The sequence below is a fragment of the Chelonia mydas genome, chromosome 5, assembly GCF_015237465.2.
Source record: "Chelonia mydas isolate rCheMyd1 chromosome 5, rCheMyd1.pri.v2, whole genome shotgun sequence".
In the NCBI taxonomy this organism is placed as follows: Eukaryota; Metazoa; Chordata; order Testudines; family Cheloniidae; genus Chelonia; species Chelonia mydas.
The window spans coordinates 12308681-12333020 of NC_051245.2; the positions used below are offsets into that span (position 1 = coordinate 12308681).

Consider the following 24340-nt stretch of genomic DNA (forward strand, 5'->3'; position numbering starts at 1 on the left):
GAGCACTTAGGACCTTTGTCACTTTGGCTTACCCGTGTATAATAAAGTTTACAAATGGAGATGCTGTTCAGCAGGGATTTCTTGGCCCCTCCCTCGGGAGGAAAATGATCAGATGTTGAGCTCCCTTTATGTTTTCCACATGACTGACCACAAAAGTATTTTTAACCAAACCCATTGCCAGCTCTGCTGAACTCACTCATTCCCTCCGGGGAGAGGGAAACCACTGAGGGTTCCACTCCTCAGCCAAACAGCCCGGGGCTGCGCGTCTGACCCCTCGGCTTCGGCGTGAACAATGCTGGTTTGCTGATCCAAAATCTGTCCGGAGCGAGGCGCACCAGCGACCATGAAAGGGTTTGGGTTATTTCTTGCGTGTCTACTTTGCATCTTCAAGAAGGGTGAGTTCTGACTGCTATCCCTGCCTCTATTGTCACTGTCGGCCTTCTTGCTCAGCCGAGATGCCGATGGAACTGCACAATGCAATTCATTCGATAGGAACCAGAATGCTGCTTTACAGTGCCCGGAAATTCCAGCTGGCTTTGGCAATAATTACTAAATATGGCTAATAACTTATGGAAAAGGCCAGCGTTCTGACTCTTTGCGGCCATGAGAGAGCCCAGGACCATCTAGGGGGGTTAATCCCAGTATCACAGCCAAATTCCAACTCAGGAGTTTATATTTACCTAAATTCCCCCTGCATTGTCAATCGGTTACAGCATTTTTCTCTGCCTGCCCTGAATTGTTGTGTAGTGTCCCTGGGAGCTATTTTACAATGAACATAGTTTGCTTTAGAGTTTACTGCCCTTCAGTGGTAGATAAAATTAATGTGTGCGCACACGTACCCACCACCCACATACACACAGAGCTGCAATGCAGTGCTTACACTTGTGATTCATAAATCAGCTCATAAAATTTAGGATTCCTACGGAGGGATGACATTATGGCCCAGATTTAGCAAAGCTTTAAAGCACATGCTTAAGCATATGATTTTACTGGGACTTAAGCACATGCTTAAAGTTAAGCCTCTCTTTAAGTGTCTTCTTTTCTGAATCCAGGCCCATCTGAGTATAAGATCGTTATCAGTGTGCAAGATGATCTCTTTTGCCAGATCTTTTCAGGGTCCAAGATGAATGCTAACCAAGCCCATCATCATAGGTTTTGATCTGTGACCTCAAAATTAAGACATTTTCCACTGACAATACAGCCGCCACTAAAATATAAAACACTGAGGGCCAGAGAGGGGCAATATATAGGAAACCTAATGAAATAAATAATAATTTGCACATATATTTGCCCTTACATTGGTTTTTCCCCCTCAGAAAGCATGCAGTCGACTGATGCCAGTTGTACAGGCCCAGAGATACCTGCCAGGTACCATGGAAGAACATCACATGTATAAATAAAACAACCTGTAGTCTCTACCTAACCTATCTAGGCAGTTACCCAGTGTTCACTAATTCACAAATCCCAGGGAGTCAAGCGGAGCCGAGAGTGCTCTGCCCTTTTGGACACCAGCTATTCAGTTTTTCCATCTACTCCAGTCTCTGATACTCAGGAAAATGTTACGTCTGCAGTGAGCTGTCAGGGAAGATCTATAGCAGAGGTGGGCAAACTACAGCCCGGGGGCCGCATCCGGCTCTTCAGACATATTAATCTGGCCCTTGAGCTCCAGCCAGGGAGCGGGGTCCCGGGCTTGCCCCACTCCAGCCGGGGAGCAGGGTCAGGGATTTGCCCCACTCCACGCATGCCAGGGCTCCGCGCCTCTCCCGGAAGCAGTGGCATGTCCTCCCACCACCTCCTACATGTAGGAGCAGCCAGGGGACTCCACACGCTTCCCCCACAGCTCCCATTGGCCAGCAACAATAGCCAATGGGAGCTGCAGGGCAGCAGCTGTGGATGGGGCAGCGCGCAGAGCCGCCTGGCCACACTGCCGCATAGGAGCCAGAGGGAGGACATGCCGCTGCTTCCGGGAGCTGATTGAGGTAAGCGCTGCCTGGAGCCTGAACCCCTGACCCCCTCCCATGCCCCAACCCCCAGCCCCAGCCCTGATCCCCCTCCCTCCCTCCAAACCCCTCGGTCCCAGTCCAGAGCACTCTCCTGCACCCCCAACCCCTCATCCCCAGCCCCACCCCAGAACCCGCACCCGCAGCCAAAGTCCTTACCCCCTCCCGCACCCCAACCCCTAATTTCATAAACATTCATGGCCCACCATACAATTTCCATAGCTAGATGTGGCCCTCGGGCCAAAATATTTGCCCACCCCTGATCTATATGTAACCCTTCTGCCCGTCAGAGTTGGCAGCAACAAGGGCCTGGTCCAGTATCTAGGGGTTCCATTCCAATAACACAATGCAAAGCCGTCTCGAGCCCCCACCCAGTGATCTGGGACAAATATATACCACCCCGCTGTGCGCCTCTAAGAGGCAATACTTCCCCTCTCGCAAGCATTAGGGGGCTTATTCCTTCACCCACTTTCTTCCCTGGTCCTTCTCACATGAACAGAGAGCAACAATACCCGAAGTCCAAAGGTGCAAACAATTCGATGTTTATTGGGGTGAACTTCCAGCAAGCAGGATTCCAGTTTCCTTCCTTAGTGTCCCCCTTCCCAACTCTGACACCACAGAGCCTTATCTGTGTCCCTGTTCCCATTCCTGCCCTTAGCCAAACATGATTCCAATTTCCTTACCCACATTCCCTGTTCCCATTTTCCCCTTTAGCCAAACATGATTCCAATTTCCCCACCCCCATTCCCTGTTCCCATTTCCCACCCACACACTTCCTGATTGACTGCAGACTATATAGTAAAACTTGAGTTCTGCTTAGCTATACCTTAACCAATCATTTTCCTGAAATTTAACTAACCAACCCTAACATATTGTAACATGATTATTTAACCAATTATATCCCACCACCTTCATTAGTTTACACCCAGCAAAATTAATTATACCGCAGACAGAAACAATCACAGAACCAGACATTGATTATACAGACAGACAATAGGGAAATGGGGACTACAGTGATAGAACAACAAAGAAATGACGATTTCACATCCCAGCTATTGATAAGTGAGTTCTTGCCAGACAGGATGCTATCAAACTAAGTTTCCTTTTACATCTTCTAGGCTCTTCCCTTTCTCTGGAGGTGATAGGCACTATCAGGACAGGATTGTATTCCTAACAGCCCAATAGCACCTTATTTCAGCGTGACTAGTTTGGAATGTGAGGATGTGACCGTTCACTTCCCAGCTTATGGCTGCCTCTGTTGCTCAGCCAAAGATCTCAGCCTAAGCACAGGGCCTCAGACTGTCACAGTAAGAGAAGGACCTTACACCAGCAGACAGTGATTTTGATTCTCTTTCTTTCTTTTATACCTCTATAACTAGCTAAGTGATAAGAATACACCTAAATTCTTAGAGTATAGGCCTTTACAGACAGGCCTGAATATCTATATCCTAACAGCAAGCACATAGTCTGAGTGTAGCAAAAGCCTTTTAATAACGGAGAGAAACAATGTGGCATTATGTTGGGGAAACAGCATCTACAGGATTCATAAGCAATGAGCAAAAAAACCCACCCCAAGCAAACTGGGACTTGTCCTTTCCCTTTGGTTCTTGAGTCCAGCAACCCAAAAGTCACCCAAAGTCCCAAAAGTCCAACAACCCAAAAGTCTCTGTCCCTGGTCAGTGCAGTGCCAGAGTTCGAAAGTTTATCTGCAGAGTTTTACCTCCCAACCTGGGTGGAGATGGGGGGGGGGGTTAAGGGGCACCTTACATAATCCAAAGCAAATTGCCCCACCGCTCCGCTTCACCAGCTGTCCCACAAATTGGTCTGCTCTGCCAGCCACCCATGAGCCACTCCAGCCATCCCACAAACTGCTCTGCAATATATCTTCAGGCCCCCCACTACTTAACACAACACTCAGTGATTTCAGCTCTTAGTAATTTTAGCTCTTTTGTGATTTTAACTTGTAGTAGGGGAGCCTCAGTGCTGCTACACCATTGGCTCAAAGTGAATTCAGCTCAGCAGCCTGTAACTAGACTCTTAATAGAATCAAAATTAGCTCTGATATTCCACAGTGGAGAGAGGAGGTGCAATTAGCACGCAAGGCCCTCACCAGGGGCCCATACTACCAGATATTAATACCTGTCCCCAGCCTCTCTCAATTCACTCAGTTTTGGAACCCATGTCCCTTGCCTAGCGAGTGCTGCTTAGTTGATGGCGAGTCCCTCCATCATAACAAAAGGCCAAGTACGGTTCCACTGTCCTTGATTCACATAATCAGGATAATAACAATTTATTCTTCCAGCCTCAATAACAGAGAGACTGGGGATCCCACAGCATCCAAAGTGACCATTTGGGCAGCTATGGGCTCATGCTAGGCAGGATGGGTGTGCCTATGCAAATGAGATCAGCCCGTGAAGTTCTTTTCCACAACTTGCCACAACTCACCACCAGATGTCAGGGTGGAGCTCATCCTGACTCTGCTTACATCTAAGATACTGAGCCACACCACATGTTCCTGGAAGCATTACCTGGTGCTGCAGCTGGTATTGCTTCCACCAATATGTAGAAATGAGAGCAGCCTTCCCAGAAGTTCTGTTTGTGGCAGCTCGGTTATTAGCTACCTGTCAAGGTAACGACATCACATTCTGACAATTCTATGTGTATTCCACTCCGGTGAAAGCTGGTTTTGTGAAGGGGTTTCGAGAGAAGGATTATCAAATAGCAAAGATTAAATCTGGCCCAGGCATGAAGGAAATGCAGTTCCCACTAACTGCAACTAGATTTTTATCAGGGCTGGATTTGTCCAGAGAGAGAGATCTTTTGTTTTGTTTCCTGCAACACTTTTGGGTGGGGTACTCACGGTGTAGTTCCAGGGAAAGGGACGGTTTACGGCAGTTATGGGCAGCTATAGGGTAAGATAACATTCCACTGCTGTGGTGCCAGTGCTCTGCCTCGAACACTGACTGCTTTCCTCTAACCGTCAAAGACTGTCTCTCTCCTCCAAGACAGCTGGGGGGAAGGTGCTGGGAACTGGCATGCACACTCCAGCCTTGCCATGTTCGTTAGATCAGTATTGCCAGCATCTCTTAAGTCTGCCTTTAGAGCCCATCACTCACAAATGACATGTCCCGGGTTGATAAGAAGGTGGACTTCTGGAAATGTCAGAAGCCACAACCTCCCTACGGAGAATACTGCCATTCTAACTGAGCGGGCAATGAAGAAGGCGGCACATTAATGTGTGCACTCCTATTGGAGCTGCTGAACCCACTGGGTTAAAGGGCTTGATCACGCCCAAAGGACAAAGGGATAACATAACCTACAGATCTGTGAGATGGCTCCTCACACAAGAAAGAGAGGATATAAAATGCCTGGAGCGAATGAAGTATCTATAAGCTCACTAAGGATGGATCAGGTAGGACTCAGGGTAAGGTGGGGCTCTCCTGATTTATGGGAGAAAAAGTCATTCTTCAGGTTTGGTACATCAGCCTTTATGGTTTATTCAGGTTTCTGAAGCCAGTTCCTTTGGTTCCAGGTTTGCAGTCCAATGGCTGGTCCATTCAGGTTCCATCAGATGCTACTGGTGAGATTGGAAAGGCGGTTGTTCTGCCCTGTACTTTCACACACCCCCACAAAACATATGACCGGACCCTCACAACCATTTGGAGGATCAAGGAACCTTACGATGGGATGGTAGTGTTCAAATGCGTTACTCACAGCTCGAGCGACCTCTGTAAAACTGCAGTTAGCTACAAGAACAAGTACAAACTGATTGGAAACCCCAGGCACAATAACCTCTCCATCAAGATCGACAACCTGACCTGGAGCGACAGCAACAGATACTTCTGCCGGGTGGAGTTTTCTGGGGATCTTCATGACAAGTACGAAAGCAGGACTGGGATAAGGCTCCATTTGATAGGTAAGAGAACATCAGCTCTAAAGGTGCTACCGACAGAGGCTAGAGATGGAAGGATGTGGAAGCTGGAGGGACCACTTCATGCTAGTTGCCACTGAACTCCACACTGAGACTTCGTCTACACTACGGGGGTAAGTCGACCAAAGTTACGCAACTCCAGCTACATGAATGATGTAGCTGGAGTCGACATAGCTTAGGTCAATTTACTGCGGGGTCTACACCGTGCTGGGTCGATGGGAGTCTCCCGTCAATATACCTTACACTTCTCCTTCTGTGGGGAGTACTGGGGTCGACCAGAAAGCGATCTGCCGTCGATTTAGTGAGTCTTCACTAGACCCATTAAATCGACCCCCGGCACATCAATTGCCAAAGCGTCAATCCCGCGGTAGTGTAGACATAGCCACAGCATTGAACCAATACTAGTCATTCCTGAGGAGCTCTACAACATCAGATCAGGAAATTTTTCTGAGCATCTAAGATGCTCAGATACTATGCTGATGTGTACAATATAAGAACCAGAATAGAATAGAATAGAAGCTAGGGGGAACTGTGGCAGGGAAAAGGGCTGGCTTCTGGCCACCAGGAGTAAGAACCAAATTGAGATTGGGGTGCAGGAGGGGGTGAGGGCTCTGGCTGGCGATGCGGGCTCTGGGGTGGGGCTGGGGATGAGAGGTTTGGGGTGCAGGAGGGTGCTCTGGGCGGGGCTCAAGGGGTTTGGAAGGCAGGAAGGGGATCAGGGCTAGGGCAGGGGATTGGGGTGTGGGGAGAGGCTCAGAGGTGCAGGTTCTGGGTGGCACTTACCTCAAGTGGCTCCTGGAATCAGCAGCATGTCCTTTCTCCGTCTCCTAGGTGGAGGCGCAGCCAGGCAACTCTGCATGCTGTCCTGTTCACAGGCACTGCTCCTGCAGCTCCCTTTGGCTGCGGTTCCCCACCAATGGGAGCTGCAGGGGTGGTGGCTGGGTTGGGGGCAGCATGCAGAGCGGAGGCCCCTCGCTACCCCTACATGTAGGAGCCGGAGAGGGAGCCATGCCACTGCTTCCAGGAGCCACACGGAGGGGCCCCCAACCTTGCTCCCCAGCTGGAGCGCCGGAGCAGAGCAAGCCTTAAACCCCACTCCCCAGCAGGAGTTCAAGGGACGGATTAAAACAGCTGGCAGGCCAGATCCAGCCCGTGGGGAGTAGTTTGCCCACGCCTAATCTAGAGCCCCAACTGAGCTTGGGGACTCATCATACCAGGCGCTGAGCAGACAGATGGTATGAGATAGACCCCACCCTGACGGGTCTGCAATCTAAACAGACAACGGGAAAGAGGGGAAGTGGAGGCCCAGACAGGTGAAGCGATTTGCCCAAGGTCACATGGCAGCTCAGCGTCGGTAGCAGAACCCAGGTCTCGGAGTCCAGTTGCCATGCCCTATCCACTAAACCATGCTGCAGCCATTGAAATCAACAGGGCTTTCATGGATGCAGGGTCCAACTGTGCAGAACTCGCGGCAGTATCAAGGCCACGGTTCTGTTAGCTCGGTGGTTTTCAAGCTTTTCAGGCTGTGTGCTCCTCTCCAAAGTCTCCCGTGTACCACATCTGAGATAGGGTCACAATATACCTAGGATGAGCTTGCCAAGCCTGACTAAACAAAGCGTGTTGTCCGCCATTACAGGATTTTTCTCGAGTACCCTTTGACGGGATCTTGCATATCCCTTGCGGTAGGCGTGCCCCTGTTCAGAAACCACCATTAGCCGATAATCCGGCTCTAGTTGCACCTGGGGAAGTTTCTTCACTTCCCTTGCTGGGTGTAGCACTGCTGTAGCAATGGCAGCAGTCCTGCACCCCCAAAGACTGTCCAGGGTCCAGCAATGGATGAGTGATCCCTTCCTGCGGGGGTCTGCAAAGTGTCTGAGCTTATTTTTTTTTTAAAATAGCAGTAATACCTTTAAAAGAACATATTCGTCTGCACCTGGGTGACATTTTACATCTGAGGAAGGCACTTCACACCCACGAATTCATTCACACGTCTCCTCCGTGCAAGGGATGCACTGTATTTGCAGTCCAATCGTGGCAGGCACTGTGCGATTGCATAAGAATCAGGCCGTGAAACTGACTAGTCTATTTTCATTGCTCAGGCTGCATGAGACACCAACAATAAATAAACCAAACCACACAGAGAGCGAAGGGAAAATTAGATTGATGACATTCTTTCTATTTTTAATCACCCCAATATCAACAGTAATAATAAAACAGGGAAGGAACTCCGATCCCCTGACTCTGAGGCCTGGGCCCTATTTGCTTGAACCCGGTGCTTCTCTCTAAAGCACAGGGGTGATGAGGAAATCAAGAGCCAGGAAATGCTGAAGGAAAAGGAGCAATGAGAGACTTGATCTCGACGTTACAAAATCATAGCAGTCTAGGAATCAGCTCAGGCCAACAATGGCACTAAATGCTTTGAGCCCCAAACCAGCATGGTATTTGAATCTTCATTTGATTTTAATCATTTCTTGTGACCCGCACAGCTGCTCCCAGGATTGTTAACATCACCATTGGCTCCAACCAGGACCGTACCTTCAGAGCGCAGTGTACAGCCGAAGGGGAGCCGCTGCCTTCTCTGACATGGACCGGCCCTCTCTTCAGCAATGCAACGTCAGTCACAAGCTTGAACCACCAGATAACCAAAGAGTTGCACTACCTGACTCACGATGGAAAATACACGTGCACAGCCGTTAACAGCCACGGGAGAGCGGAGGGAGCCGTGTATTTCTATAAATTCAAAGCAGCAAGCAGCTCCTTGATTCTGATCCTGATGTTTGTAGCACTAGGAGTTAAAGTACTGGTGTTGCTGGTGATATTAGGAATCGCTGTTTTTTGGAGGGCAGGTATGTGCCGTTATTTATTTGCTTTCATACCCTTCTCTGCGTTTAATCAGACTGTTAACTAGTGGAGTGACTCAGCGGAAAGAAAAAGACGCAATCAGCCAAGATTTTCCTCCTCTAGGGATGTTTATAACTGAAAATCCAAGCAAAGTAAAAAGGAAAGAAGGAGAAACGCAAAACTCCCCAGTTGCCAGTTACAGGGTTGCTGGATTCAGCCCTTGTATTTTTTTAAAAGACACAGTAAACAGGAGTTTCCATATATCTAACACTATGGGTTTAGGAAGCAAGATGTATGGCTGGGAGGTGCCATTTTAAAACAGACTAATTATTAATGCTTTGCGCCTAGACATCGTCACAACTTGCCTTCAGTACACGTCACAGAATAGTTTAATCCTCACAGTATCGTCATCCTCATTTCACAGATGGCAAAACTGAGGAGAGGGGTTAAGGGACTTGCTCAAGGCCACAGAGAGTATGTCTACACAGCCCACAGCACTGAGTTTCAGAGCCCAGGTCGACAGACTTGGGCTCATGCTACAGCACTAAAAATAGCTGCCCAGATGTTGCAGCTCAGGCTCGGAAGCCCAGTGATGGGGGTGGGCTTTGCGGCCCGAACTCCAGCCCAAGCTGCAATGTCCACACAGCTGGTTTTAGCGCTGTAGGTCGAGCCCGGTTCTGAGACTTGCTGCGTAAATGTAACACAGAGGGAGAATCACTGTCTATCTGGGTACTCCCGTGGCCCATGTCACCGTATTAGCTGAGTGCTTCACAAGCATTCGTGGATTTTCATCCTCACAATGCCCCAGCGAGGCTGGAGTAGGGAAATATTATTCCCCTGTTGCGGCTGCTGCTGCTCCCCCAACCCCTGGCCCTGGGGTTCCCACTGCTGCCTGGTGGGTCCCTGGCTGCTCTGCTGGGCCTGGGCTGCGTCCTGCTGCTCTCCCCGTGAGCACCCACCACCCTGCCCGCAGCCAGCTCCTGCCTCCAGCCACCCCCTGCCCTGCAGCCACCCCTGCCGCACTCCCTGCCCTGCCTCCAGCCACCACCACACCCGCTGCCCTGCCTCCAGCCCCCGTCTCCAGGCACCCCTTGCCCTGCCTCCAGCCACCCCCGCACCCCCTGCCCGCAGCCAGCCCCTGCCTCCAGCCACCCCCTGCAGCTCCTGCCTGCAGCTACCCCTGCCGCACCCCCTGCCTGCAGCCAGCCCCTGCTGCACCCCCTGCCTGCAGCCAGCCCCTGCTGCACCCCCTGCCTGCAGCCAGCCCCTGCTGCACCCCCTGCCTGCAGCCAGCCCGTCTCCAGCCACCCCCGCACCCCCTGCCCTGCAGCCAGCCCCTGGCTCCAGCCACCCCCTGCAGCCCCTGCCTGCAGCCACCCCTGCTGCACCCGCTGCCCTGCCTCCAGCCCCCATCTCCAGCCACCCCCTGCCCCGCCTCCAGCCACCCCCGCACCCCCTGCCTGCAGCCAGCCCCTGTCTCCAGCCACCCCCGCACCCCGTGCCCGCAGCCAGCCTGTCTGCAGCCAGCCTGTCTGCAGCCACCCCCGCACCCCGTGCCCGCAGCCAGCCCCTGCCGCACCCCCTGCCCTGCCCGCAGCCAGCCCCTGCCGCACCCCCTGCCCTGCCCGCAGCCAGCCCCTGCCGCACCCCCTGCCCTGCCCGCAGCCAGCCCCTGCCGCACCCCCTGCCCTGCCCGCAGCCAGCCCCTACCTCCAGCCGGCCCCACACCCCCTTGCCTCCAGCCAACCCCACACCCTCCTGTCTCCAGCTAGCCCTGCCCCCCCTGTCTCCAGCTAGCCCTGCCCCCCCTGCCTCCAGCTAGCCCTGCCCCCCCTGCCTCCAGCTAGCCCTGCCCCATGCCCCTGTCTGCAGCTGGCCCCACGTCCACTGGTGCCCTGCAGTTCCCAGGCCAGTAACCCTGCACACCTGCTTCAATGAGGGGGGCAGGGAGCAGCTGGGACCCACACATGTGCACACCCTAGGATGACCAGACAGCAAGTGTGAAAAATCAGGACAGGGAGTGGGGGGTAATAGGAGCCTATATAAGAAAAAGACCCCAAAATCGGGACTATCCCTATAAAATCGGGACATCTGGTCCCCCTAGCACACCCCCAGGGAGTGGCAGGGACCCACACATGTGAAACGGAGCTCATTTCTAGTTCAGGCCCATCTTTTTAAAAAAGAACTTTAGGCAGGGTTAACACACACCCGTATTTTCCCGGACGGGTCAGGCTTTTTGGTTCTTAAATCGCCATCCGGGAAGAATTTTTAAATTTTAAAAATTCCTCCCGGGAAAATCTGGACGTATGGTAACCCTGTTGGTACAAAAAATACATACTGGGGCACATCCCTTAACTCAGAACTTTTTATAGGGAACCGGTTGTTAAGATTTTGGCAGCTCATCACTGCATCTAGGAAGAAGCAGCGAGATGCTTTGCTCCTTGTATTTAGACGTCAGTCCCACTATATTGAAAGACTAACCATAAACAGAACTTAAGGAATTTTTTCCCATTCATTGTGGTTCAGAAACCCACCCTCAATGCTGGATTCTCAGCTCTTCCAACTGAAATTGGCAGTAAACTAATACGCGTCTTTATTCTCACCTCACAGGTCATGGCACAGCCCCATCCAGGCTGTCCAGGTAAGAACGTCATGCCTTCTGTCAAGTTAACAAGCTTGGACTCCCTTTTTAAGCAGAGAACTGCAACTTATCCTTGACTTGGTAACCACCTTAGACGCTAAGGGCTGGTCTATACACAGTTCTTGTTCCAATGAAACTATATTGCTTTAGCAATAGACGTGAATCAAGGCAGCTCTCTACTGTGGACTGTTACCCCAGTATAAAGGTGCTTGTATCAATATACCAAAATAAGCTATACTGATATAAGCCCCTTTATATCAGTATCATGCACACTAGAGGGGTGAGTCATTTTTGTTTTTTGCCTGCGACCTGTCCATGACTTTTACTAAAAATACCCACAACAAAATCTTAACCTTACTGATTGTCAATTGGCTCCACGTAGGTAATCCAATTTTTAAGGCTAATCTCCCAAAACATTTGTTCCAGGCTGAACCTCGAAAGTAAACCACAAACATCTGTAGCCTAGAGGAAACTTTTGGGGATTAAACGAGTCTTTAAAAATGTGTTAGCTGACTTCCACTTAACTCAAGGGTAGATCTAGCCTAACAACATTGTAAATTTTATCTGGAAAACACCTCGCTGTGCCAGAAACATGTCTTTCAACCCTGCTAGGAGTGACTCATCCCTTCACCTTGTTAAGGTTGATGAACTGGGTCCCATACATTTGACTGTGTCTGTGGGCTTGGTCTACACTATGAAGTTTTGCTGGCATAGCTATGCCAGCGAGGATCCTGGGGAAAAAAATCACACTCCCCATCCGCCTCCCCAGCCCACATTGTTATGTTAACAAAACCCTGGCACAGGCGGAACTGTGCCAAAAGAAGAGAGCTTTTGTTGACATTGCTAATGTTGTTCGGGAAGGTGGTGTAGTTATGCCCACAGAACAACTTTTGCTGGCATACTCTGCATCTCCACTAGGGGGCTTTGTTGACATAGGTATACTGCCAAAAGCTCTATGGGGTGGAAATGCCCTATGTCACTTTATCAAGAATCAGGGGGTAGCCATGTTAGTCTGTATCCACAAAAACAACAAGGAGTCCGGTGGCACCTTAAAGACTAAGAAATTTATTTGGGCATATAAATCTGTTAGTCTTTAAGGTGCTACCGGACTCCTTGTTGTTCTTATGTCACTTTAGATGACAGCTTAAAAACCAAGGTCCTGGATGCTCCACATGAATATTCAAGATCCCATGACACCTCTCATGAGTGGAGAGGTTTGTCCCTGTCGTCTAAGGCTCAGAAGCAGCTGCCTGGCAGTAGTGTTGTATGCATATAGTTTGTGAAATGCTTTTGGATCCTTCAGGATGAAAAACACTACATACAAACACATGAAACTAAAAAAACAAAACAAAAGATGGAAGGACCAACTTCAAATAAAATGGGTTATCATCAGGTTGATTCTGACGCCATGAAACTGTGATCTGAAATCAGCTAAGTTCTAAAAATCGCATCATTTCAGAAGCCCTGCGTAGGGAAGCCAGCATTTATATTTACTGCCAACGGACACACTAGCCTTTACCTTTCTCGACTCTTTGGTTGGCAGGCAACAAGCGCAAGACTCTACATATGAAAATCTTGACCGCAGAAACAACTGTGGCAGTCAGAGTTTGCCGACAGAATGACCTGCAGCAACTTGGCCTTTGGAATCTGGACCACATCATTTTCACATATTTACACATGTTGATCTACTATTCATTACATGTAAAACAAAACAGGTTATGTTTGTGTGTCTTTTCTCCCACAACGTGCATCTGCACTACCGGCTCTGACGAATGGACTGTCAGACTGGTCATGCGTGAGCAGGTTGGCCCCTACGGGCTGCAACCTGCAGAAGATGTAAGCTCTGAGGAAGGAAAAAGGAACGGTAGGTAAAGAGAGCGAGAAAAGGGAAGGAATATCCAGGGCAAAGGAGAAGACGACTACTTTAGATGTCAGTTCCAACCAACCTGCATATTTTCAGCCTGTACCACTCAGCATTCAGGACACAGTTAAAAGTCAAACGCCGGCTCCTGGCTGCATTTTCCAAACATTATTTCAAAACCATTTGCCCCCCGCCACTAGAACTTAGCAAAACGCATGCAGCTTATTAAAGACAACAAACGGACTGAGGGTCCCGTTTCAAACTTCAGCCTTTCTTCAGATGTGAAGGAAAAGGTTGTTGGGGTTTTTTTTTTTTTTAAAGTGGCAGGAAAATATATATTTTGTATATTTTATAAATATTTACTCTTCCTCTTAAAACCCGCTGAAAAAAGTTATTCCATCTTTTTTTTAAAAAGAAACCACCTTGGCCCCTCCCCCAAATATACTTACCTTCTGGCAGAGACGGTCAGCCCAAAAGGGAAACGTTTTCAGAAAGCCGTGGGAGTGGAAAACAGGACACTGGAATGAGAACTCTATTGCAGCCTCAATTCTAGCAGTATATACGTTATATGACATTTGCTTATGATAAGAGGCTTCACAGACTACATTGCAGTAAAAATTGTGTTAGCTATATCATCAACCTCTCTCTCTCACACACACACACACACAAATGCAGATAAGATCGATTATAGCTGGTTAAAAATTTTCTGTCCAACTGTTTTTCCAATGGAAAATGGCTATTTGACTAAACAGAAATTTCTGCAAAAAACTGTTGTTTTTTTTTTTTTTTTGTCAAAAATGTTTTAATTTTTGTGGAAAAAAAATCACCTGGGAAAAGAATTGTTTTCAGCAACTGAAAACCAACATTTTTCAAATCTTGTCCAAAAAAATTCATTTTTCTATGAAAACCCCCAAAATATTCTAAATTTTTTTTTTCCAAAAAAGAAATATTCCCAACCAACTCTCATACATATATGCGTTATGCAGAACGGTTCCTTCAGCAGGCTCACCCCGCACTTTATATACTGCGCTACGGTGGTCACTATTAAAGAGTCTCCATTCACCAACAATTACCACTGACACACCTGTTTGTTATTACTACATTTTGATATCATGGTAGCACATAAAGGCCTTGAATGAGGATGCGGATGCCAGCATGATGGCTGCTGTACTAACATGCATAAAGATGGCTATGCTATGGATGGCTTACAGTCAAAGGGTACGTCTACACTTGCAATCCTGAAATGCTACTGCCGCGCATGGAAATATACCCAATCTAGCTTTAATCTAGTTAGCTCAACCGCATGGGCATCACCATGGGCTAGCTGCATGAGTAGTTACCCAGGGTCCAGGCGGGCTTGCCCAGCCAGCCTGCAGATTCACGGCTCTGGTACATCTGCTCAAGCTGCAATCACAGCCTGGGATTACAGTAAGGACGTACTCTAAAAGGCACAAACGGACGACAGGTTGGGGATAGGGAATAAAATACAAGCTAATGAACATGGTGGTGACAGGCCGTTTTGTTGCTGTTGGCTTTTGCTGCTTTGAACTGAGAGTAGCAGGGAGGTAACAGCGGGGCCCTAGGTATCTAATTACATGGCCTCCATTACCGTGGCATATGAACACCTCACAATATTTTTTTAAAGCAAAGTTACAATGAACCATTAACATACAACATCGCCCACTACTTATTCAGGGTGAGGCTAATAGTCAAAGAGCTTGGTTAAATATTCTGGCTTGCCAGCTTCTCCTCTGAGCATACCAAAAAAATGCATTTATCCTCACACACCCCTGTGAGGTAGGGCAGGGCTGGAATCCCTTTTCGACAGATGAGGAACGAAGGCATAGAGAGAATAAGTGATGTGTCCTAGGTCACACAAAATGGGTGGCAGAGAAGGGACTTGAAACCAGGTCTCCGAAGTGCTCAGCCAATGCCCTAACCACTCGGGGAGTTACCAGTAGTAAGGGAGAGAGAAAAGACAGGAATGAGAACAGCGATAGTCACAGCTGGTCACAGGACCAGCCATGACAGCTGGCTGGGTTTTGCAGGCTCCACAACAGAGTGGAGTTTTAATGGGGGGCTATGGAGGAGGATGAGGTAGTGGCTGTACAGATATTAATTGGGGAATTTTCCCCTTGCAAAAAGGCATCATAGAAGAAAGCAGGGAGTTGTTTGAAGAAGCCAGGTGAGGAATAAAGGCTGGGAATGTTGCGGGGGGGAAAGGGGTCAACATTGCAATATGTTACTCTTTCAGGCCTGATTTCCTGTGGTTGTTTCCTTATCTACATAGCAAGAACTAGCTGCAGGATCTGATGCTGCAGTGTGGAAACCGTGGGGATATTTTGGCTTAATGGTGACCACCGCGCAGGATACATTGAATTCCAATTTGGGGATCGATTCTGCACCCATTGGAGGCAATGGGAAAACTCCCTGACATCCACGGAAGTGGGAATAGGCCTTAAAAACTGCAGCAAGGAGTTCAGTCTTGAGTTCTCAACCTGACCACCCTCCTACCGTTCCCATAGTGCTAAATGGGACAAGGCCTTTATATGGAAAAGGCCTTAGACAAGCTAATAAGACTGTGTCTAAAGTCCTATCCAAAACAGGTTAGAAATACCGGCCTCTGGTTTAGAAGCTCCTTTTGGTGAGCGATGGCTGCTGTCACTTTAAATGATTCACTACCCGAGGAGGCCGTTCCCGGTGATGGTGCAGATCGTGTCCTTGCCTTTTGGAGAAAGCAGGAGTCAGCGAGCTGCAAAACTGCCACAAGAGAAATTCAGTATTTTATTTTATTTTTTTAAAATCTTTTCAGCTGTCTGAACTGTTTTGAGGTACTCGTTCTTCATCTTCAGCTGATGTCATTTACCTTTCAGTGTTGCCCTGGAATTGCTGTGGATTCATTATCAAAGACGGTCAAATTAATAAGGACTCAGGAAATCCTGAGTTCAATACCAGGCTCTGCCACAGACTTCCTGTGTCACCCTGCACAGGTCACTTCAATCTAGTCTGTGCCTTGGTTCCCCATCTGTAAAATGATAGGATACTGGGCTAGATGGACCTTTGGTGTGACTCAAGGAGAAATCTATGGCCACCAAAGTTAAGTACAATAAGGAATTTTTAAAAAAATATACTAACAACAAGAATCCTGACAAAGTATTGGTCCATTACTCAATGGAAATGGTAGAATTATCAATAATAAGGAAGAAGAGACAAAAGTGTTCAGTATACATTTTTGTTCTGAATCTGATGGGAAAACAGCTGATATAGTCTCATCACATGGTAATAATTCTCCTCCCATTCCACTAGTATCTCTGGAGGATGTTAAATAGAAGTTACTAATGTTAGATATTTTTAAATCAGCAGGTCCAGACAATTTGCATCCCAAATTTTTAAAAGAGCTGGCTGAGGAGCTGGCTAGACAGTTAATATTTGACTTTCAATAAGTCTTGGAGTACTGGGGAAGATCCAGAAGACTGGAAGAAAGCGAATGATGTGCCTAATTTTAAAAAGCAGTAAACGGGATAAGATCAGTCAGCCTGACATCAATCCTGGACAACATAATGGTGGGCTTCTATGGAGCTCAATGAATATAGAATTAAAGAAAGGAAATGTAATTAATACAAATCAATATGGGTTTATGGAAAATAGATCCTATCAAACTAATTTGATTGCTTTTTAATGAGATTACATGTTTAGTTGATAAGGGTAATATTGTTGACATAACCTGTAAGGCATTTGACTTGCCCACGACATTTTGATTAAAAACCTAGAATGATATAAAATTAAAATGGTATATACTAAATGAATTAAAAACTGGCTAACTGATAGGTCTCAAACTGTAATTGTAAATGGTGAATTATCATCAAGTAGGTGTGTTTCTAGTGGGGCCCTGAAGAGATCAGTTCTTGGCCCTACACTATTTAACATTTTTATCAGTGACCTGGAAGAAAAGAAAATCATCACAGGTAACATTTCAGATGACACAAAAATTGGGGGAGTGGTAAATAAAGAAGAGGACAGATCACTGATTCAGAGCTATCTGGATTGCTTGGTAAATGGCACTCAAGCAAACAACATGCGTTTTAATAAGGCTAAATGTAAAAGTATTCATCTGGAAACAAAGAAGGTAGGAGGGGGGACTTTATCTGGGAATCAGTGACTCTGGAAAAGATTTGGAGGTTGTGGTGGATAATCAGCTGAACATGAGCTCCCTATGTCATACTGTGGCCAAAAACGCCAATACGCTCCTTTGATGCACAGACAAGGGAACGTCAAGTAGGAGGAGAGAGGTTATTTTACCTCTACATTTGATACTGGTGCGACCACTTCTGGAATTGTGTGTCCAGTTCTGGTGTCCAAAGTTCAAGAAGGATGTTGATAGACTGAGGAGGGTTTAGAGAAGAGCCATGGGAATGACCGGAAATCACGTCTTAGAGTTATAGACTCAACGAGCTCTATCTATTTATCTTAACAAAGAGGTTAAGGGGTGACTTGGATTACAGTCTATCAGTATCTACATGGGGAACAAATATTGAATAATGGGGCTCTTCAATCTAGCAGAGAAAGGTAGCACATGATCCAATGGCTGGAAGTTGAAGCTAGACAAATTCAGACCGAAAATAAGGTATAAATTTTTCAGTGAGAGCAACTAACCATTGGAACAATATACCACAGGTCATAGTGGATTCTCTATCACTGGCAATTTTTAAATCAAGATAGGATGTTTTTCTAAAAGATCTGTGTGACATTACACCCCATATTCTTCACTGAAATATGCTTAGGCTATGCATATGGCATAACTAAGACGTATTTTATGTAAGATGGGTCATGTGAGTTATCATTGGAAAGGTTATGATTTACTGAATGTGATTATCCTATTTGTATGCATGTATCATTTCTGTATCTGAAGTTAGTAATACGAACTATGTATCAGTTACAAAAGTGCTTGCACCTGGGGAATGCCCACCAGACAGTAGGCAACCAGCTTGGATGGGCTATTAGGAAGGACAATACGTCTTTGAAGATGCTAATCTCCCTCCTTGAGAAGTTTCCTGGGATGCTGCTTTAACACTGCAGGGTCAGGTGATCATGTCACCTTGTACTGGACATCGTTTTGGACTTCTGGTATTTTTCCACTGGAAGGGGGTGGGGGTCAAACTGGGAAACAAAGGATTCCTGCCACATGCAAATTCTATTTAAGGCTGGGGAATGAGTTAATCTTGGCTCTTCTCCACTGCCTCCCCACCCAAGAAGGAAGACAGCTGAAAACACCTGAAGAAACAAAAGAAACTAAGATGGCGGGGGGGGTGGGGGGTGGCATGGGCAGGGTCAGGGGCTGAGCCCAGGCAAGAAAGGTCAGCCTGTAAAGGGAAAACCTGGAGATTTAAACTGCAAGCAGTGCAGTTTACCTTCAAGAAACTGCACAACCTGCATAAAACAATATTTAGGGTGAGAAATTACTATTTGTAGCCAATTTCTTTACTATATTAAGTCTAGTTTGTGTGATTGTTTTATTTGCTCAGTAATCTGCTTTAATCTGTTTGCTATCCCTTATAATCACTTAAAATCTACCTTTTGTAGTTTTTTGTCTATTCTAAAACCCAGTTTGTGTCATTCATAACTGGAGGGGGTGCAAAGCCGTGCATATCTTCCTCCACATTGAGGGAGGGAGCGAATTCCATGAGCTTACACTGTATAGATCTCTATACAGCGCAAGACAATATAATTTTGGGTTTACACTCCAGAGGGTGTGTGCACATGAGTGCTGGGCAATTCACCGAGCTGAGTCTTCCCACACAGAGCTGGTTGCAGAGACTGTGTGATTCTACAGCTCGGTGTGTCCCTACCTGTAAGACACGATGAGGGAGCCCAGGCTGGTAGTACAGGTCGGCTCAGTGGGACCCCAATACATCAGGTGGCACCCTGGAAGAGGGGTCCAACCTGTCACAATCTGCTCTATGAATTCTATGGCCTGTGCTATACAGGAGGTCAGACTAGATGATCCCAAAGAGTCCAAGGCCAGAAGGGATCAATGAATTTGCCCTTCCAGTCTTCATTTTCTTAACAGAAATTAGGTTGTAGTCCAGCAGACCATTCACTTTATTGCAATGGACACCATACAGTTCAAGTTTTCCAAAAGCCACAAATATAGGGATCAAAACTGCACAAATTAACTTCAAACAGCTTTTATTTACAAAATTGTAATAAATATTACCATGAAGAAAAAGCAACATTCTTACCATTCTCCTCCTGGGCCTCTCTTAGGACCTCTGCCAATCATATAACATGGTAGTGCAACGGGCACACAAGGAATAGAGTCAGGAAAGGCAACTAACCTAACTTGAAGACTTCAAACACCCAGACGATACCTTCATCTCCCAAGTGTGGGATAATATGGCTGTTTCTTGTGGCTAAATGGAATTATTGGGATCTTTACCGGGAGCTACTTGATTTTCATTTTTTTTTATTTCATCTGGTCTTTGCAGGCCTAGTACATTATAAATTCACCATCTGTAAAAACTCAAGTGCTGACACAATGGTTTTAAAACCTGCATGTCATATATATATATATATATACAGAATAGTCCTGTGTTTTCACATTTTTTACACAACTGATGCATAACATTACTTCTACTAAAGCGCTAAAACCAGTGCCTTAAGCCTAAATGAAAAAAGCAGTAGAATTTATTTTTCCAGTTGCGAAGTTCCCAAAAGGGTCTGTTAAAAACATGCAGAGTGATGGCTGGCTGATGCACAAAACGAAGGACATAGCAAATATGGGCTGGTACATAGAGAACAAAACTACACGACCAATTGGAGAATAGGTGTTGTCTGAAGTCTCAACTGACATGGTTTACATAATTTGGCAAGAAGAGAAAGGGAAATCACAAAACAAGTGAGTCGTTCAGTAACTGTTTGTTCTCTAACACTAAAACTATATTTAAGTGCAATACTGGCGAATGTGCTGATGATCAATTATGGAAGAGGTTGTAGGTAGAACTTTTCCTTTATTGGTGACCAGAGCTAAGTGTTTTAAAATGTGAGCGTGTCCTAAACATAAAGGCACTGAGTAATAGCTGGGAAAAAGATATCATGGTTCCTTTGCAAAAATCCTGAGGTATTCACAGACCATGGCTACAGAACTTTAAGGCCATCTGAAACACATCAGATCCTACAGCGGCAAATAAAATGGCCACAGAGCCATATAAACACAGCTGGGAAGACCTGTTCTCTGCTTTCTTATTACATGTTCCTTTCATTAATGCACTCAAAGAAGGCAACAAAGATTATGATAATTAAACTGACAAATTTACGGGTCCACGGTTCACACCTTGGTAACAGAATTTTAAGAAGGAATCCCCAAATTAAACACAGAGTAGGTCACTTCTCGTAGTGTCATCTCCAATATCAAGATACCCAACTAGTGAGGAAGGAAAGTCACAATAGTCTCCATGCTGGTCAATTCAGCCATAAAACAACCAGTCTCCTTCAGCAGCACTTAGGAACTGGTGAGCTAACATGAATGCCATTGGCTATTTTCCCTTCTACATCTAGAAACTCAGTTCTTGACTTTATCTGTCTTTACAATAGAAGCAACATGGACATGAATGGTTCATTCTAGCAAACAATATGGAATCAGATTCAGTAACTTCTGGAACTTGGGAAAAATCTCAAGTGCTTAGTTAAAATTTCAGCTACTGCTTAGAGGGGTGGAAAGAAACATAAAAGGTCACATTCAACTGCAGAGGTCTGTGCGATTTTTAAAGAGACACTATATTCATAGATATAGTGAGTTTCCAAGTTTCAGAATGGGTAGGTTGATAACTTTTAGAGGTGCAATGGTTAAACAGTGGTTCAAAACTCTGCTTACGCACAATCCTGACATTTGGATTGGCCCAAGCAATGAAGTCTCAGAAGAAGAAAAAGGCACAAAGCAAAAAAACAACTGCTGTATACAAGACAAGGACAAGCTACATCCTCTCAAAGGATTCACATATCTATTCTCAATTACCCTTTTAGATTGTACTATACACGGGAAGCCATTCAAGTGTTTTCACCAGATAGAAATCGAGTGACTCCACTTAAAGCAGTAAGTTAAGAACTTAACAAAAAACCCCGAGAGGTGGGACATTTCCCACCCAGGCTCCCCCTTTGATTCATTTTGATATAAAGTACAACTCTCCAAGTGAAAATTACTTGGGCAATAACAACTTTGAACGTAAACTGGGGAAAGCCAAAACTGTAAAAAGGTTTCTGGTGATCTCAGTGCTTGCTATCGTATCATGTCCAAGTAATGCACTTCTGGATACAGAGTGTTCACAAGGAGAGCCAAGAGATTATTTCCATCATGAAGACAATGATCTGGGTGCTTGATAAACTGGGATGCTTGGGAGAGCTGTTCCTGATACTCCATATATTGTTTGTTTGATGCCATAGATTCAAGGGTATTCAGTGCCTACAAATACAGGAAAAAAATTAAAGTTAGCTAAGTATATTCTGTCCCTATTTTCTGCAGTTATAATTCAAGGGACAGATCATTAGCTGGTGTAAACAAATGTGATTCCATTTACTACAATGGATCTATATTGATTTACACTACTTGAGGATCTGACCCTGCATCTACCTAGTGGTTTTATACAAATATTTGTATAACAAGCTCCCATGATCGTGTAATATTCAACATGCACATTTTGTATAGTACAGTATCAGCAGATTAGATTCACACTACATATGCCAATGTTGTTCTCTCTCTATGGGGGATAGGAACAAATACCCTGTCTTAAGTTTCACTGTGGTTCTTTAATAGGCATTCCATTTATATTTACATCAGGCACTAAAGAGTTAACCTTTGGGGAAAAACACATCAAATACAGCTCGTAGTACTCTTGCAATTCACTTCACAATGTTCTTATCAGTACCCCTGATTTCCATGTAAGTATATATATTGTTTCTGCCCAACATTGTCAGGATAAAAATAATGTTAAAAAGAAATCCCTAACCTAAGTTAGTGATAACACCAGTGATTAATTAAAGCTGGAAGAATTCTGAATGGGAGGGAGGGAGGGATAGCTCAGTGGTTTGAGCATTGGCCTGCTAAACCCAGGGTTGTGAGTCTAAACCTTGAGGGGGCCATTTAGGGATCTGGGGCAAAAATTGAGGCTTGGTCCTGCTTTGAGCAGGGGGTTGGACTAGATGACCTCCTGAGGTCCCTTCCAGCCCTGAGATTCTATGATTCTAACCTCATTTACTTTTCACTCATACCAAAGAAGGAAAAGAGAGTAGTCAGCTTCGCTTTCATTTCTGGTTAATTCCGCTGTCACCTTCTCATGCACTAGCATTACTGCAATGTGCGGGTTGCAAACACTCTGCAGGGGGATGTTTTTCTGTTGTCTGGGTCATTTAAGGGTTTGTATTCACAAAACTTAAAATGTTGGGCTAAACATAGCCTGAACAGAACCCTTTAAAAGGGAATATATTAAAGTGAAGGCTGACTTTTTTTTATCCCTTCTACCTGCTGTTGCTGGGTCCCAATGTTCCTGAACTCAGCTATTGTGGACATGAAAAAGTTGCATTGATTTACCCAAAGAAACAATTTTAAGCCAGTTAAGTTAAATTGGTACAAAAGGCTTCACAGACACTCTTGTTTGGATTTAAACCCGTCTTATTTAGCTTAGACGATTAGGAATCAGTTAAACTGAAATAAGCCCCTCTTAAACAGAAATATGGGAGACAGAGACCACACAGAGGTATGCACCAGTTTAAATCAATTTAAAAATCACACTTTTAATTACACCAGTGAATCTCGTCTACACAGACAAGACCTCAGAAGAACTTAACCCTTTCCTGTCTGCTTTTTATTGACACCTTTTGTATTCTGAAGATATTGGAAAGGTTTATTTTTGATCCAAAGTTTAAGAAACACACAAAATACTGGAAATCGATGTTCCATTGATAGAAGTGTTCACTCCTCTCCTTCGCCTCACTGCCAAAGAGTATATTTTCCAGTTCCTTCTGTTATCTAGTTTCCATTATTTCTCACTCAGTGTACTGAACTTACTATTTCACTGAAAGCGGTGTGTTTTAAGATTTCTAATGTAACAAAATATTCCTGCCAAACAACATGGGTAGCTGTGCAACCAGCTTTGCCTGTGCAACGCACTGCCCTCGCCTAGATCACCTCAAGTATCTCAGTCTTGCTCTCTCAAATACACACTAGCAGTCTTGCCAAGTTATATCCAATAGTGCAGTAGTTTGTGATACAAACAAATGTGCCTCAAGTTACAAGGATAAGATCAACTAATTGCTTTTTAAATTCAGAATTTAGACCCAGATATAAAGAGGGGGAAAGCATTGAGGGCCAAATTAGGATGGACATTTCGCTCTCACTGATATCAGGCATTTCAGAGAAGGTAGGCTTCATATACATTGTTTGTAACGATTCCCATGAGCCTCACACTGCAACTTAATTAGCGAATACAGAGACAGAGGATGCTCAGTGAAATCAATGGCTGGCACGCTACCTGCTGGGCTTTCTGTGAGAGCTGCAATTCTGAACCAGGCTTCAGACGGATTTGATTCTCCTGAGGAATCTGCACTGACAGGAAGGCTGACATACTGCGGGCTACCACACGGAACCTTAAGTGTCAACAGGAAGAGAGAAATTGATGTAAAATTTAGATGTTACTGAGCATTAGGATTAGACATGTCAAAAATATCACCCTATTATTTCTTGCACTAAACCAGGTGAGCGATCTTTCTACTTTTTTTTTTTTTTTTTAATGCAATGCACTTCTTGCAGTATAATATAAATTAACAAATAAACTGGAGATCTCGTTGGTCCCTAATTATATCCTCAGATCACCCCAAAGCACTTCTTTTAATTCTTTGTACTTACATCTTTTGTGTATTTTCAGATGTTTATTACTGGAATCCAAAGGTGAAATCCTGGCCCCACTCAGCTTAATGGGAGCTTTGCCATTGGTAAGGTTAAGATTCTGTCACTTGCATTTTTAGTAAAGGTCAGGGACAGGGCACGGGCAATAAACAATATATTCACGGAAGCCCGT

At 45.7% G+C, this 24340-nt stretch overlaps 2 protein-coding genes across 3 annotated transcripts in view; one reads left to right on the forward strand and one right to left on the reverse strand.

The window, feature by feature from the left end:
• The first annotated feature begins 308 nt into the window (after positions 1–308).
• SIGLEC15 (sialic acid binding Ig like lectin 15) lies at positions 309–13066 on the forward strand. Its single transcript, XM_027817522.3, has 5 exons — positions 309–395; positions 5533–5916; positions 8418–8777; positions 11383–11413; positions 12957–13066. The coding sequence occupies exons 1-5, from the start codon at positions 344–346 to the stop codon at positions 13033–13035; spliced, it is 906 nt and encodes a 301-aa protein (XP_027673323.1). The 5' UTR covers positions 309–343; the 3' UTR covers positions 13036–13066.
• A 6289-nt stretch (positions 13067–19355) lies between these two features.
• The window catches only part of EPG5 (ectopic P-granules autophagy protein 5 homolog), an 83175-nt gene continuing 78190 nt past the window's right edge, over positions 19356–24340 (reverse strand). For both annotated transcript variants that reach the window (XM_037902463.2, XM_043547441.1), the window contains 2 exons: positions 23795–23909; positions 19356–21729 (listed from right to left, as the gene is read on the reverse strand). In XM_037902463.2, coding sequence (XP_037758391.1) covers positions 21547–21729; positions 23795–23909 — 298 coding nt within the window. In that variant the 3' untranslated portion in view covers positions 19356–21546. The remainder of the gene's footprint in view (positions 21730–23794; positions 23910–24340) is intronic.